At 35.8% G+C, this 12,364-nt stretch overlaps 3 protein-coding genes and 1 long non-coding RNA gene across 7 annotated transcripts; 3 read left to right on the top strand and 1 right to left on the bottom strand.

Annotated features, from left to right (window-relative positions):
* Positions 1-647: 647 nt before the first annotated feature.
* Positions 648-3,476, top strand: LOC111433920 (proteasome subunit alpha type-7). Its single transcript, XM_023071194.1, has 3 exons — positions 648-927; positions 1,653-2,067; positions 3,009-3,476. Exons 1-3 carry the CDS (start codon positions 755-757, stop codon positions 3,168-3,170), a joined length of 750 nt encoding a protein of 249 aa, XP_022926962.1. The 5' UTR covers positions 648-754; the 3' UTR covers positions 3,171-3,476.
* An 840-nt stretch (positions 3,477-4,316) lies between these two features.
* LOC111433498 lies at positions 4,317-6,736 on the top strand. Of its 3 annotated transcripts, none has more exons than XM_023070535.1 (4): positions 4,317-4,452; positions 5,539-5,652; positions 6,267-6,354; positions 6,496-6,722. In XM_023070535.1, exons 1-4 carry the CDS (start codon positions 4,435-4,437, stop codon positions 6,546-6,548), a joined length of 273 nt encoding a protein of 90 aa, XP_022926303.1. In that variant the 5' UTR covers positions 4,317-4,434; the 3' UTR covers positions 6,549-6,722. The 3 variants fall into 3 exon arrangements, with proteins under 3 accessions (XP_022926303.1, XP_022926304.1, XP_022926306.1); XM_023070538.1 differs by lacking the exon at positions 4,317-4,452 and adding an exon at positions 4,513-4,657 and having other exon boundaries at positions 6,496-6,736; XM_023070536.1 differs by having other exon boundaries at positions 6,267-6,722.
* A 715-nt stretch (positions 6,737-7,451) lies between these two features.
* Positions 7,452-9,600, top strand: LOC111433581 (protein POLLENLESS 3-LIKE 2-like). Its single transcript, XM_023070657.1, has 4 exons — positions 7,452-7,762; positions 7,877-8,089; positions 8,182-8,337; positions 8,422-9,600. The coding sequence occupies exons 1-4, from the start codon at positions 7,595-7,597 to the stop codon at positions 9,394-9,396; spliced, it is 1,512 nt and encodes a 503-aa protein (XP_022926425.1). The 5' UTR covers positions 7,452-7,594; the 3' UTR covers positions 9,397-9,600.
* A 119-nt stretch (positions 9,601-9,719) lies between these two features.
* On the bottom strand, positions 9,720-11,948 carry LOC111433585. 2 transcript variants are annotated; one of them, XR_002708835.1, is made up of 5 exons: positions 11,885-11,948; positions 11,151-11,241; positions 10,841-10,941; positions 10,585-10,640; positions 9,720-9,801 (listed from the first exon to the last, which is right to left on the bottom strand). It is a non-coding gene; the product is annotated as an uncharacterized LOC111433585 (long non-coding RNA). The 2 variants fall into 2 exon arrangements; XR_002708837.1 differs by lacking the exon at positions 9,720-9,801 and adding an exon at positions 10,113-10,448.
* Between the last annotated feature and the right edge of the window lie 416 nt (positions 11,949-12,364).

Raw genomic sequence — 12,364 nt, 5'->3', positions numbered from 1 at the left:
CCCCAATGGGTAGAGAAAGGAGGAATGTGAGAGAGATAAGAGAAATGTTATTTTTATTCTTATTTAAGAAAAATTGAAGATCTTGAGGTCTATGTTTGTGATTTTTTTCAATTATAATACAAGAATAAGTATTAATTTAAAGGGCTTTTCGATATTTTTTTTACTTATTATTTTTCGTATATTAAATTCGTATCTTAAGTTTAATACTTAACAAACTTAACATTTATGTCTCCAAATGTTTGAATCAATTCAAAATTATTTCATTATATAATTCTTAAATAAGATAAATAATGTAAAATTAAAATGTTAAACAGATGGAATTAATAATAGGAGATTAACATATACAAAATTATAAATTTAAGTACTCATTTAAAAGGTAATATTTGAATTTAGAGCTATATCGTAAAATATTATAATTAAAAGAATTAATAGAAATGAGATCAAATTTGTAATTTTCTTTAAATTCTACTTTATATTTAAAATAAATAAATAAATAAAGAAGAAGAAAGAAAAGAAAAAAAAAACATCAAATAAAGGATTAATTACAATTTTAACCAAACATTGCAGTTGTTCGATTAAATAATAATAATTATTATTATTATTATTAAATAATGGTTAATGAAAAAGAAAAAAGAAAAGAGGGAAAAGAAAAGAACTGAGAAAGAGAGAGTGTTACCTTGTCGCTCAAGTCGGGTTTCTTTCTAAGATTGCCGCTGCAAAAAGCAGGGTGCGAAAGAGCTGAAGCGAGAGAACAATGGCGCGATACGATAGGGCTATCACTGTCTTCTCCCCCGATGGTCATTTGTTTCAAGTGGAATACGCTCTCGAAGCCGTGCGGAAGGGCAACGCCGCTGTCGGTGTTCGTGGCACTGATACTGTCGTCCTCGGTGTTGAGAAGAAGGCTGCGCCTAAGCTCCAGGACTCAAGGTTCTTCCGCTTTATCTCTGATATTTCCATTGTATTGTCGGTTCCTGCTTGTGGATGGATCTATTTTATTTGAGGAAATGGAATGGTGAAGGTCCGAGATTTATTGAGATCACTTGGGCTTCTTTATGGCTAGTGTTTGAATTTTCTGATAGGTTCGATGGTTTCTGATTAATTTCCTTGATATGCTTTGCAAAATTTAGCTTGATCGAGTATTGTGCACTAGAGATACTGGAATTGGTATTCCCTGCCAAAATTACTGAATCTTCTGAGTGACGAATGCGTGTAATTGCAGTTTGGCGCTAAAGGATTTCAGACGTTATTGTATTTTTCCAACAAGTGATCCATTAATCTGCTAATTTAATGTGATTTTGCTTTATGGGAGTAACATAACTTCTGTGCTCTCTTCTGGCGGTAATATGTTAAAAAAATACCTTGACTTATCCTATTGATGTCTAACCGGAGGACATTTTGAAATTTAATGATACAACGCAACGCAACCAATCTTCAACTGGCATTAACAGTTCTGGTTTGTTCAATTCGTTGGAATGCTTACTTTGTTATACTAAGATGACCGTGTTGTATGCCATTAATGGCGGTATCATGAATGATTGTCTTGGCAGAAGAAAGTTCTATGTCCTTACCATAATTTATATACGCTGGAGTATATTTTATACATCTTCTATTCAGTGAAATAACCATTACTGATATTTGCCTTTTGTTTTCAGATCTGTGAGGAAGATTGTGAATCTTGATAATCATATTGCACTTGCTTGTGCTGGGCTCAAGGCAGATGCACGTGTCTTGATAAATAGAGCTCGCATTGAGTGTCAAAGCCATCGGCTGACTGTTGAGGATCCAGTAACTGTGGAATATATTACTCGTTACATTGCAGGTCTTCAGCAGAAGTATACTCAAAGTGGTGGAGTACGACCATTTGGCCTCTCAACCTTGATTATAGGTTTTGATCCATATACTGGCGCACCCTCACTGTACCAGACAGATCCTTCTGGGACATTTTCAGCTTGGAAAGCAAACGCAACTGGTAGAAACTCCAATTCAATAAGAGAATTCTTAGAGAAAAATTATAAGGAGACTTCTGGTCAGGAAACTGTGAAGCTTGCTATCCGTGCATTACTTGAGGTGAGCACATTAATACTTTTCATTAGGTTTTGCATATACGTTGATAAAGTCACTTCAGAAAGCTTATCATTATTATTATTATTATGTTATGAGGAACCCAAGTATAACATCTTATAATTTTGAGAATCTTGCTGTAATTTTCCTGTCTCCCATTGAATAGTGTAATCTACGAGTGACATGCTAGGGTCACTCAACTACTTCAGTGCACCATAATCATCTTGAGCTGCTCATTTCGATTAGATTTGGAGATATCTTTCTAAATTTAGTTAGGATGCCACTCAGCTAAATTCACGGATTTTCCCGTTGTTGCTTTCATCATATTATTTGGACCTGAATAGATTACCATCTCAAGTAGCTCGTGGATGCATGATATGACCTTTGGTGGTTCTATGGCTAAATACATATATTTTGGTTGGTACTATTACAGGAATGGTAAGTTGAGAAATAAATTGGGGGAGGGGGGAGCTTATTTTACACTACTGTCTCTACTTTCCCCCATTAGTTCCTTGCTAGTAAGTGATAAGCAGGCATAAAACTTTCATGATCGATATTGACGATTTAATCATCCTGTAGTATGTAATATAAATATATCACAATGCAATCCAGTAACACAGCTGGCAAGAATTAAAAATCACGTAACCACTTTTGATGTGGAAATTGAATTGACATCCAAAGATACGTATAGATTATATTGTAGTTCTTATGACCTTCGTGTCTAAATAGCTCTTGGGGCTGATGGGGATATCTATGTTTGGTATGTTTAGATTTCATATTAGCTCTGTTTTGCTTCTTTAGTCCATTTCTGGTTCACTGGCTATTGTAAGGAACGAGTCGTGTAGATGGGCATGCCATTTTTCTTATGGATCTAAAATGTTATGCATAACAATATCACTTGCCAAATCGTTGGAAAAACAATGAATTATTTTCTCGCTTAAATGCAGGTTGTTGAGAGTGGGGGAAAGAACATAGAGGTTGCCGTGATGACAAAAGAGCAAGGACTGCGACAACTGGAAGAAGCTGAAATTGATGCTCTCGTTGCAGAGATTGAAGCAGAAAAGGCAGCTGCCGAGGCTGCAAAGAAGGCTCCTCCCAAGGAAACATGAACCCTTTTCCTCCATTTCTTCAGGCATTTCTTAATCTTTTACTTATCTGGTGTAGTGCATGAATCGTCAAATCTTATTTTGAAATTTCAAACGTTAGCATTGTGTGTATCATTGACATGAGGTGGCCATAGATGTAGCCTCTGAAAAATGCCCTATTTCAATGGGATTCCAAAATGGTCTGATTTGTATTGTCGTTGAGAAGGTCTAAATAGTGCTCCAAATACTGTTGTGATGCATGAGCTTGTTGGAGGTGAGCCTAAAGAGATTTGTATGAATTTGAATAGGAACTAGAGATTAACTTGGCTGCAATGTTCTTCTTGCTAGTGGGTTCATAAAATTGCTCAGTGATGGACCAGTTCTGTCAACTCTTCATTCAGAACAGGGACATTTTGGAAGTTTGAGACTTTGGGAAGGAAATTCCAGTGTCCAAATTTGTTTTTTTGGATGGGTAAGTGACAATCACATGGTTTTGATATGGTTTTGGCCTCATTTATTTATTAATTTTTATCTTAATTCCTAAATTTTGAGATTTCAGTTTTGATCCTTCAAATATTAACTTATTTTCTATCTTCCCTTCCCGGATTGAACCGTAAACTCATTCACCTTTTCCTATCCTTTACGGTCTCGTTGCTTCGCTCCTCTTTATTCTTGCTTGAACTCGGTAAACTCCTTCACTCCTTCACCTGATTGAACTAGGTAAACGGGAGGATTCTTCCTTCACTCGGGTTTCATCCAATAGTAAACTTTTAATTTTTTTATTATCATTTGTATTACTTATTAGAGTATAACTCAATTGATTAAGTCATCAGTAACATGTTTCAAGTATGGTAGATTCGATGGGTGATTTTTTAGATTCTGATGATGCAAAGCGATAAAGTTGAATATTATTTCTCGTTTAAATTGTAATATTTTAAAATTTATTAAATGATGTATAATACTAAAAATGTATATTTATTTAAATAAATATAAATATATACTCAAATAAACAGAGAGATAGTTAATATCAACTGAAGGAGTTAATTTTATTTGTCTCATTGAAAAATAAAATTCATGAACATAAAATAATTTTGAATTCTAGGTTATTTTAGAATTAAAAGTTTCCGAAGAAATTTTTTCTTAACCTGCTAATGAAATGAAATAAAATAACCCAAAAAAATACAGCCCCGAAGTTGAGAATCGGAAGCCCAGTTTCGAAACGCGTTATCAAATATAGTTTCTCCGCCTGCATCATTGTAAGAGATCGTCCCTCGAACGGAGCACAGCCATGAAAGATGACTATGAGGTATGGAAATTTCCTCCTTCATAACCCTCGACCTTCTTCATCTTGAACTCTTCATCATGTTCATATGAATCGAGTCCCTTTTATCGCACTTATGGCCATTAATTATGCGATCTTGCGCTAAAAATCAAGGTTCTCAAGTCATCCCCCCCTTTTCCCCCCTCTCCTGTTGATTTTGCAGTTCTCGTCGTCTTAAGGTTATTTCATGGTTAGATCTACTAACTTTGTTCTGCAACAGTTATCGCCTGCTAGAATTTCTGTTATGCAGAATTTTGTGGATTTTGATTCAATCTTTAAAGTTTGAGCTTATTGCTTAGATAGATTTAGCCTTTTTCAACTTTGCTGAGTGGTGACTAGTAACATTCGATATTCTTTATTTCCTTTTTCAATAGTGAGAGTGAAATAGTCATGTTCTTGTAAAAGATGTCGTGAATTACTGTCTTTCTGTAAAAGATTTCGCATCTTTGAAGTGGCGGTCATGAGAAACGAAATCCAGTTAATATAGTGGTGATTGAACGGGTTTAAGATTTAGGATGTTATTTTCCTTTTGAGTTTAGTACATTTCTAAAAAATTCTTTCCGATCCCTAGTTTCTAAGTTACAGAACTTACATTAACTAGCTTTTATTCTATATGGATGCGTTGTTCGTGGAGTTCCTGATTTTGCTACTTTGTTTCTGTCTGAATTTGTTGTAATAATGCTTTCCAGTTTCTACAATTGCCTACTATTATTCAATCCTTTTTTGGTCCCCAGAATTTTCTGAAATTCTGTTGATGCACAGAGAGCTGAGTATGATTTAACTTTTGTAGGATATTTGGTAATATCATGTGCTTAGATTTTGAGCATCAAAAAGTTAGAAATCTGTGTGTCACTAGTTTTGGACCTATTATCGTCCATATTTGATGTCCATATGGAGAAGCCTAGGATTTACTTTAAGGGCATTAGGTCAGTTCTGTTGTTATGCCTAAAGATGGCTTCCTGTTCTAACTGAAGTGTTCATGAGCCATTTGTAATTGAGTTAGGCTTCCTTGCCATCTATGTTTCTGTCTTTTGTGCTGTCCTTCTGATTATAAACATGACAAATTTGCAGACTGATGAGAAAAAACAAGCTGCTGCTGATGTAATGTTTCAATATTCAAAATTTGTGATGGCTTGTATTGGTAATCAAGTAAGACCATGCGATTTGAGATTTCATTTGATGAAGGTAAATTTTCCTTCCTTAGACTTCTCATTGATAATTGTAGAATTCCTTTACTTTTGGTTGTGTTTATTTAATAGAATATGATAGAGTAACTTTAGTTTTCCCATTTACATTTATATTGAATTGAGAACAACGCCCATTCTTATCATGAGTTGCACACTTGATCACTCACTTTGTTATCTTTAATTCCTTTGCACTTGAACATTGTTTTCACATAAGAATCTTGGACTTACGTAATAGACTAAAGTGGTCAATATCTGCCAACAGTAGTTTTGAGTTGTTACAGTCGTATCTGAGCCAGACACTAGACAGTATGCCAGCGAGGACGCTGGCCCCAAAGAGGGTAGATTGTGAGATCTAACATCGGTTGGAGAACGGACCGAAACATTCCTTATAAGGGTGTGGAAACCTCTCCCTAGTAGACTTGTTCTAAAACCAGAGGCCGACGACGATACGTAACAGGCCAAAGTAGACAATATCTGCTAGCGGTGGACTTAGGGTGTATTAGAGGAAAAATTAATACCCAACTCCATTCGTTTAGATTCATGGAAATCTTCCCTTTTGCACCTATTAAGATATCACACCATAAAAGAACACGGTTGTTGTTTCTTGTTCAGGAGATCTCTGGAATACCAACTTCATTGAAGAGAGAATCGTCCCAACGAGCAGCTTCTCCCGATGCCATGGGCGAATCGTCAAGCTCAGGTACAGCTAGACTTGATAAAGTAGACAGCTTTCGAGCGCTGTGATTTGACTCCGAGTTGAATGCCTTCACTGCATATGAGAGTTGCCTGCCTTGTGCAGCCTCCTCTATTCTTTAAATCACAGCGTTCTCGTTAATTGCAGTTGTCTATTTGCTGTTTGCGAAGAGATGGAAACCTTCACTATTTTACATGTAGTTCTTTGAAGCTCTGTATGTTTAATGAGAGTACATGGACCGTTGGATATTAATTGGGCCCGGCCCAATATCTCCTCTCTAATGGGCTTTATCCAATTTGTTCCAAACTTCGAAACACAAGTAAACATATGTATTTTTGACTTGGAACACATTATTGATCATTTTAATTGTAGAATTTTATTGATTGCTGTAGATCGTTTATAAGTTTTCTAATGGTAGTAATTATGATTTTTTTAAAAATTTTATTAGAAATTAAATTTGATGATTGAAAATCTTATTTTAAAATCAATTACTTGAATTATGTATTACTAAATCAAACCTAAAATTTCTAATTAAATGTTCATGAAAAATAATATAATGATATTGTAAATCATATCAAGTATTCGTTTTCTATATATTAGTGTCTTCTATATATTAGTGTCTTGTCAGTATTTTTAAAAAAATATTTTTGGTTAAAATAAAACTTTTTGGGGTTATTCTCGGAACCCTTGCCTTTGTCACTATCGGATCTACACCTAGTGGTAAGTTAACCGTGAATGAACTCTAACTCTAATGGCTGAGCTAGGTATGTATGAGCGCGCAGGAGACTGCCTCGCCGTACCCTGTACCGATGTTAATTAAAAGTGACGAATAGGCTGCACTTCATTTTTATTACGATAGGTGGAGTTTTTTATAATTTATTTATTTATTATGAAAAACAAGTATAATTGTTCTTAAAACTAGTAGTACTTGCAAAATCTTAGACACATTTTTTAAAAATCAAATCAAAATAATGATATTTTGTTTTCTTTTCATTTTTTGGATTCCAGAAATATATTAGATGACAGAGAAAGTTTTTGCATCAATAATATAATATAACTTTTCGAACGTGGAACATGCAACGGCTAGTTGCAGAAACAGTAACCCTCCCAACGGTCACAAAATTCAAAAATTTCCTGATATTAGCCCCCCTCCATTTCGGCTTCCTCTCTCACTCTGAAACCCAAACCCCATTTCCCTGCGGCCCTTTCACTCTTCTTCTTCCAACTTCATTCTCAGAATTCCACAATGCTGCAGGACATGTGGAACGCTCCTCCGGGCTTCAGGCCTTCCAAATCCGCCCCTTCTTCTCCGGCGAAGCCTCTCGGCATCTCCCGGCTCCGATCCGAGTCATTCCATGTCACTCACAAGGTTCCTGTCGGGGATACGCCCTACGTTAGGGCAAAGAATGTTCAGGCAAGATTTCTAGAGCTTTGAATATGAGTTTCTCTGGCAATTTCATTTCTATTTGCAGGTTTTTGATTCAATTTGTTGGTATACTGATGATTTCTTCTTACTCTGTTCGCTCAGTTGGTGGATAAGGATCCGGATAAGGCGATTCCTCTCTTTTGGGCTGCCATTAATGCAGGGGACAGAGTTGATAGTGCCTTGAAAGATATGGCGATTGTTATGAAACAGCAGAATCGAGCCGAAGAAGCAATCGAAGCAATTAAATCGTTGCGGAGTCGGTGTTCCGATCAGGCTCAGGAGTCTCTGGATAATATTCTTCTGGATCTATACAAGGTCTCTTTAATTTTCCTTTCTTTACTGCCTTTGTTCTTAATTGTGACGGAAACTGATAATTTTTCTGGACAATTTCAAATCTAAATCCACAGAGATGTGGAAGGTTGGATGATCAGATAGCTCTATTGAAGCATAAACTATTGTTGATTCAACAAGGATTAGCGTTCAATGGGAAGAGAACAAAAACAGCCAGATCTCAAGGAAAGAAGTTCCAAGTCTCAGTTGAGCAAGAAGCAACTAGATTACTGGTAAGATCTTGAACAAGTTCTTCAAGAACTTAAACATGGATTAATCAGTGATTAATCTGATATTTTTTTTCTGGGTTTTTTCAGGGTAATTTGGGATGGGCATTGATGCAGCACAACAACTACGTTGAAGCAGAAGATGCTTACAGGAAAGCACTCTCAATAGCACCGGATAATAACAAAATGTGCAACCTGGGAATCTGCTTGATGAAACAAGGAAGAATATCAGAGGCTAAAGAGAATCTACGAAGAGTAAAGCCAGCAGTGGCAGATGGGCCAAGAGGAACGGATTCCCATCTCAAAGCTTATGAAAGAGCACAACAGATGCTCCAAGATCTTTCGTCTGAGATGATGAATAGGGGCGGTGACAGGCTCGAACAGAGGCGGCTTTTCGATGCGTTCCTCGGTTCTTCGTCGATTTGGCAGCCTCAGCCTTGCAAGGATCAAGCAACAACAGCCTTGCCAGTCACAAATCCTAGTAGGGTTGTTATTCAAGATGATTTTGGTGATGAGAACATTGATATGAACTTGTTAGCAAACGCCCAGATGGTGCCTCCTCCTCCTCCTCCTCACCAACAATCACAGCAGAAATTTATCAAACAAGTTCAAATTCCTTTAGGGAATTCATTGAATATTGCAGCCCAACCATTCTTCTCATCAAAATTTGTTAGTGAACCATCCATTACCAAAGTTCCTCCCATAGGAAACAACCAATTTCCTGAAGGTCTGAAGAGAACAAGGTCTGGAAATGCAGCCAGTTCAATGAGAGTGAGTGACATAGTGGAAATAAAAAGGCCATTTGTAGCTGAAACTAAGACAAGGCCATGTCCTCCTACTTCCGAGGAGACAGACAAACTGACAGCAATGTTGCCTGATGACAGTGACTTTGAAGAGGCTATTCTTGCTGCAGTTCTGGGCACAACCAATGAACCAGAGAAGAGAGCGGCAACCAATGCCAGAGACGGCACCGCCGGCGGCGGCGGCGGCATAATTCAGAGGAAAATTGAGAAGAGGCTTAAGGTTTTTCAAGACATTACACTTTCCTTGAGTCCCAGAGCGTGAGTGTGGTCTAATTATTAACAATAAGTTGTTATGTTTCTAGTTGAATTTCTAATTTTATTAATAGAGTTAGTGTGTATGGGGCAGAGGAGATGAACTTGTTCTCCTTTGGGGCTTTCTTTTAGCAAATAGTCTGCATAAGCTTATTTGTTTCTCTATTTTATTCCCACATGTATATGGCCTCTAATATGGTGGGGCTGCCATATGTGATGATGATAATAATAATTTCTTGCAGTTTTCTTAACTTACTGTGTGCTTTCAAATTTGTTCTTTCTTATTAAAAAGGATGAAACTCTCCGTAGATAAGTGAGGAAGCAATTCCAAGCAAGGGAGGAGATGTTCTTCCAGGGACAAAATCAATGGATGCCCGCCAGCCACCACCTCCACTGCAACAACAACCCCAGAAACCTGAAAATTTACAATTAGAAGAAGAGGAGAAAGCTTAAAATTTTGGAGGATTGGTACCCATACCAATAAACCTGATGTTTTTTACTTATAAACTCACGATGCTCCTCTTAATCAGTCTTGGTGAGACTATTCTTCCCAGCAATTCTCAACAAATTGACCCGACCAACTACCAGATATTATCCTCTTTAGACTTTTCTCTCAAGACTTTAAAATACATCTACTTGGAGAGGTTTTTACACAATTACAAGGAATGTTTCGCTCTCCGCTCCAACCATTGTGGGGATCTCACAATCTATCCCTTAGGGACCCAACGTTCTCACTGGCACACCAGTGTCTTGCTCTGATATCATTTCTAATAGCCCAAAGTCACTGCTAACATAGATATTATTTGCTTTGACCCGTTACGTATCACCGTTAGCCTCATGGTTTTAAAACACGTATGTTAGGGTGAGATTTCCACACCCTTACAAAAAGTGCTTCATTCCGCTCTCCAACCAATGGAGGATCTCACAATGTCCGGTGTCTGGCTCTGATACCATTTGTAAACAGTCCAAATTTACCACTAGCAAATATTGTCTACTTTTGCCACTTCCGTATCGCCGTCAACCTCATCGATTCAGAGAGTCACGAGAGACTGCCTCCCATTTCTTAAACATGCAGGTTTCAACACAGCGCAACAGCATGAATTTGGGTGAAAAAAAAAATCATATAAATGGATGACAAGTGAAACTGGAGGAGAGAAATAGTTCAAAAAGGACACCTTCCATGTGAAAGGAAATTCACCTGGTTCAGGTCTGCTGCATATGTGATTTTTGGATGTCCAGTCTTCACAGGTTCTTCTGAGTGATACAACATAAGTAACAATGAGTAATATAACATGAAAAAACTTATCCCACAGAAAACAAAAACAAATCCCCAGATCATCATAACAGTTGGGACAGAGATTGAACATCGCCATCAAATTTAAACCGACATTGGAAGAAAGACATCATTAGCTCAACTGATAGACTCACAAGAAAGAGAAACGGAAAAAGCTCACCTCAGAAATCAACTGCAATTTTCAGTTCCTTGTTTGCAGTTCTTTGTTTTCGTTTTAGCATCACAAGTACCAGCATCATGCCGCCTGCCTAAGAAGTCCCTCTATATTCAACAAATGAGTTTTAATAACGATTGTAAGGCCATGGAGAAAATAACTCAACAATTACCACATCCGATCATTATTAGTACACTCATTGAAAAACAAAATTGCCTAATAATTTCCCAAGAAAATTCCGTATTCAATTTATTTGGCTTTCCCTTGCAAGTTTCTCAACAACCACAAATACACCATAGCTAGAACGAGAACTTACGCTAAACGAAGCATAAAAGGAGCGCATTTCTCCTAGGAAATTAGAGCGCCAAGGTCTCGAGGGGCCTTCTCGATCTCCTTGAGGTATGTGGCTGATAAAATTGACATTTGATCTATTTTAGTCCATACTTTTCTTTAAATTTAGTCCTAATATTTTCAATAAATTTAAAATTAGTTCTAACTTTTCAAAAAATAAAAAATAAAAAAACTTTACTAGTCTCTATAAATTTTTAAAACATTTTCAAATTAACCATAGATTTGTTTTAAATTTTATTGAAATTACCCGTAAGACATCTGAAAATATAATAGTTAGTCTCATAGAGACGAAAATAGTATTTTAATAAAAAAAAGTATTATAAAACTTAAATAACTAAAAGTATTTTATAAATTTTATAAATTTTATCAGTTATAATAGTTCTACTTAAGCAGTTCTTGAATTTAAAAAATGAAGTAAAATTCTAATTGTTTAGCAAACGACTCAACATGTTATTAAATAAATTTCTAACTTTCTTTATACAATAAACATCAATTAATTTCATGACAAATTAACATATATGGTTATTCTTTCCTTTTCAGGGGGAGAATCAAGTAGATAATTGAATACAATAAAAATAAAATGAGTTAAAATATTATATTTAATTTTTAAAAACATTTAAAATATTATATTTCTGCCCAAATTAAGTATGTGGATTGTGGTGCAGGTTTATGGAAATATTAACATGAACAACAACTTACAAGAGTCAACTGCGTCTGCATGGCTTCTCAGTCAGAAGAGTTTCTTTGTAGCTCTCTCTCTCTCCCTGTTCATTCCCAAGAAAAAGAAACAGATAAGAAAAAGAGATGAAATTACAAAAATAAATAACATTTTACTTGATGTTAGCTGTTTTCAAAATATCAAAAAAAAAAAAAAATTGTAGATGATATCAAAATTTAAAGTCCATGACATTTGCATTTTCATACAACATTATCATCAATCTACTAACTCAGCTAACAATATTTTTCAAAATGTAAGCTATATGATAATTCAAATAATTAGTCTTAACATGATAAAGTTGTAATGTACAATATTTTATAAAAAGTCCAAAATATTTCCATTTCGAACTATGCAACCTCTGCAAAACATGCAAATCAAAATGTAAAACTATCCCAAGTTAGAACAATCAAGGCAATTGAACTCCGCAATAGTCATAGTTTTTTTTTTTTTTTTTTTTTTTT

Source organism: Cucurbita moschata, unplaced genomic scaffold, assembly GCF_002738365.1.
Source record: "Cucurbita moschata cultivar Rifu unplaced genomic scaffold, Cmos_1.0 Cmo_Scf00043, whole genome shotgun sequence".
NCBI classification, from domain to species: domain Eukaryota; kingdom Viridiplantae; phylum Streptophyta; class Magnoliopsida; order Cucurbitales; family Cucurbitaceae; genus Cucurbita; species Cucurbita moschata.
The sequence above is the reverse complement of the archived record's forward strand: the minus strand, read 5'-3'. Positions and strand labels throughout refer to the sequence as shown.

Bases quoted from the DNA above. Each gene is read 5' to 3' on its own strand.
- LOC111433581 (XM_023070657.1), top strand. From the start codon at position 7,595: ATGCTGCAGGACATGTGGAACGCTCCTCCGGGCTTCAGGCCTTCCAAA. The intron at 8,090-8,181 runs GTCTCTTTAATT...CTAAATCCACAG, and splicing joins TTCTTCTGGATCTATACAAG to AGATGTGGAAGGTTGGATGA. The intron at 8,338-8,421 runs GTAAGATCTTGA...GGGTTTTTTCAG, and splicing joins AAGAAGCAACTAGATTACTG to GGTAATTTGGGATGGGCATT.
- LOC111433498 (XM_023070535.1), top strand. The intron at 5,653-6,266 runs GTAAATTTTCCT...TTTCTTGTTCAG, and splicing joins TGAGATTTCATTTGATGAAG to GAGATCTCTGGAATACCAAC. The intron at 6,355-6,495 runs GTACAGCTAGAC...CGTTAATTGCAG, and splicing joins GGGCGAATCGTCAAGCTCAG to TTGTCTATTTGCTGTTTGCG.
- LOC111433920 (XM_023071194.1), top strand. From the start codon at position 755: ATGGCGCGATACGATAGGGCTATCACTGTCTTCTCCCCCGATGGTCAT. The intron at 928-1,652 runs GTTCTTCCGCTT...TTTTGTTTTCAG, and splicing joins CCTAAGCTCCAGGACTCAAG to ATCTGTGAGGAAGATTGTGA. The intron at 2,068-3,008 runs GTGAGCACATTA...GCTTAAATGCAG, and splicing joins CTATCCGTGCATTACTTGAG to GTTGTTGAGAGTGGGGGAAA.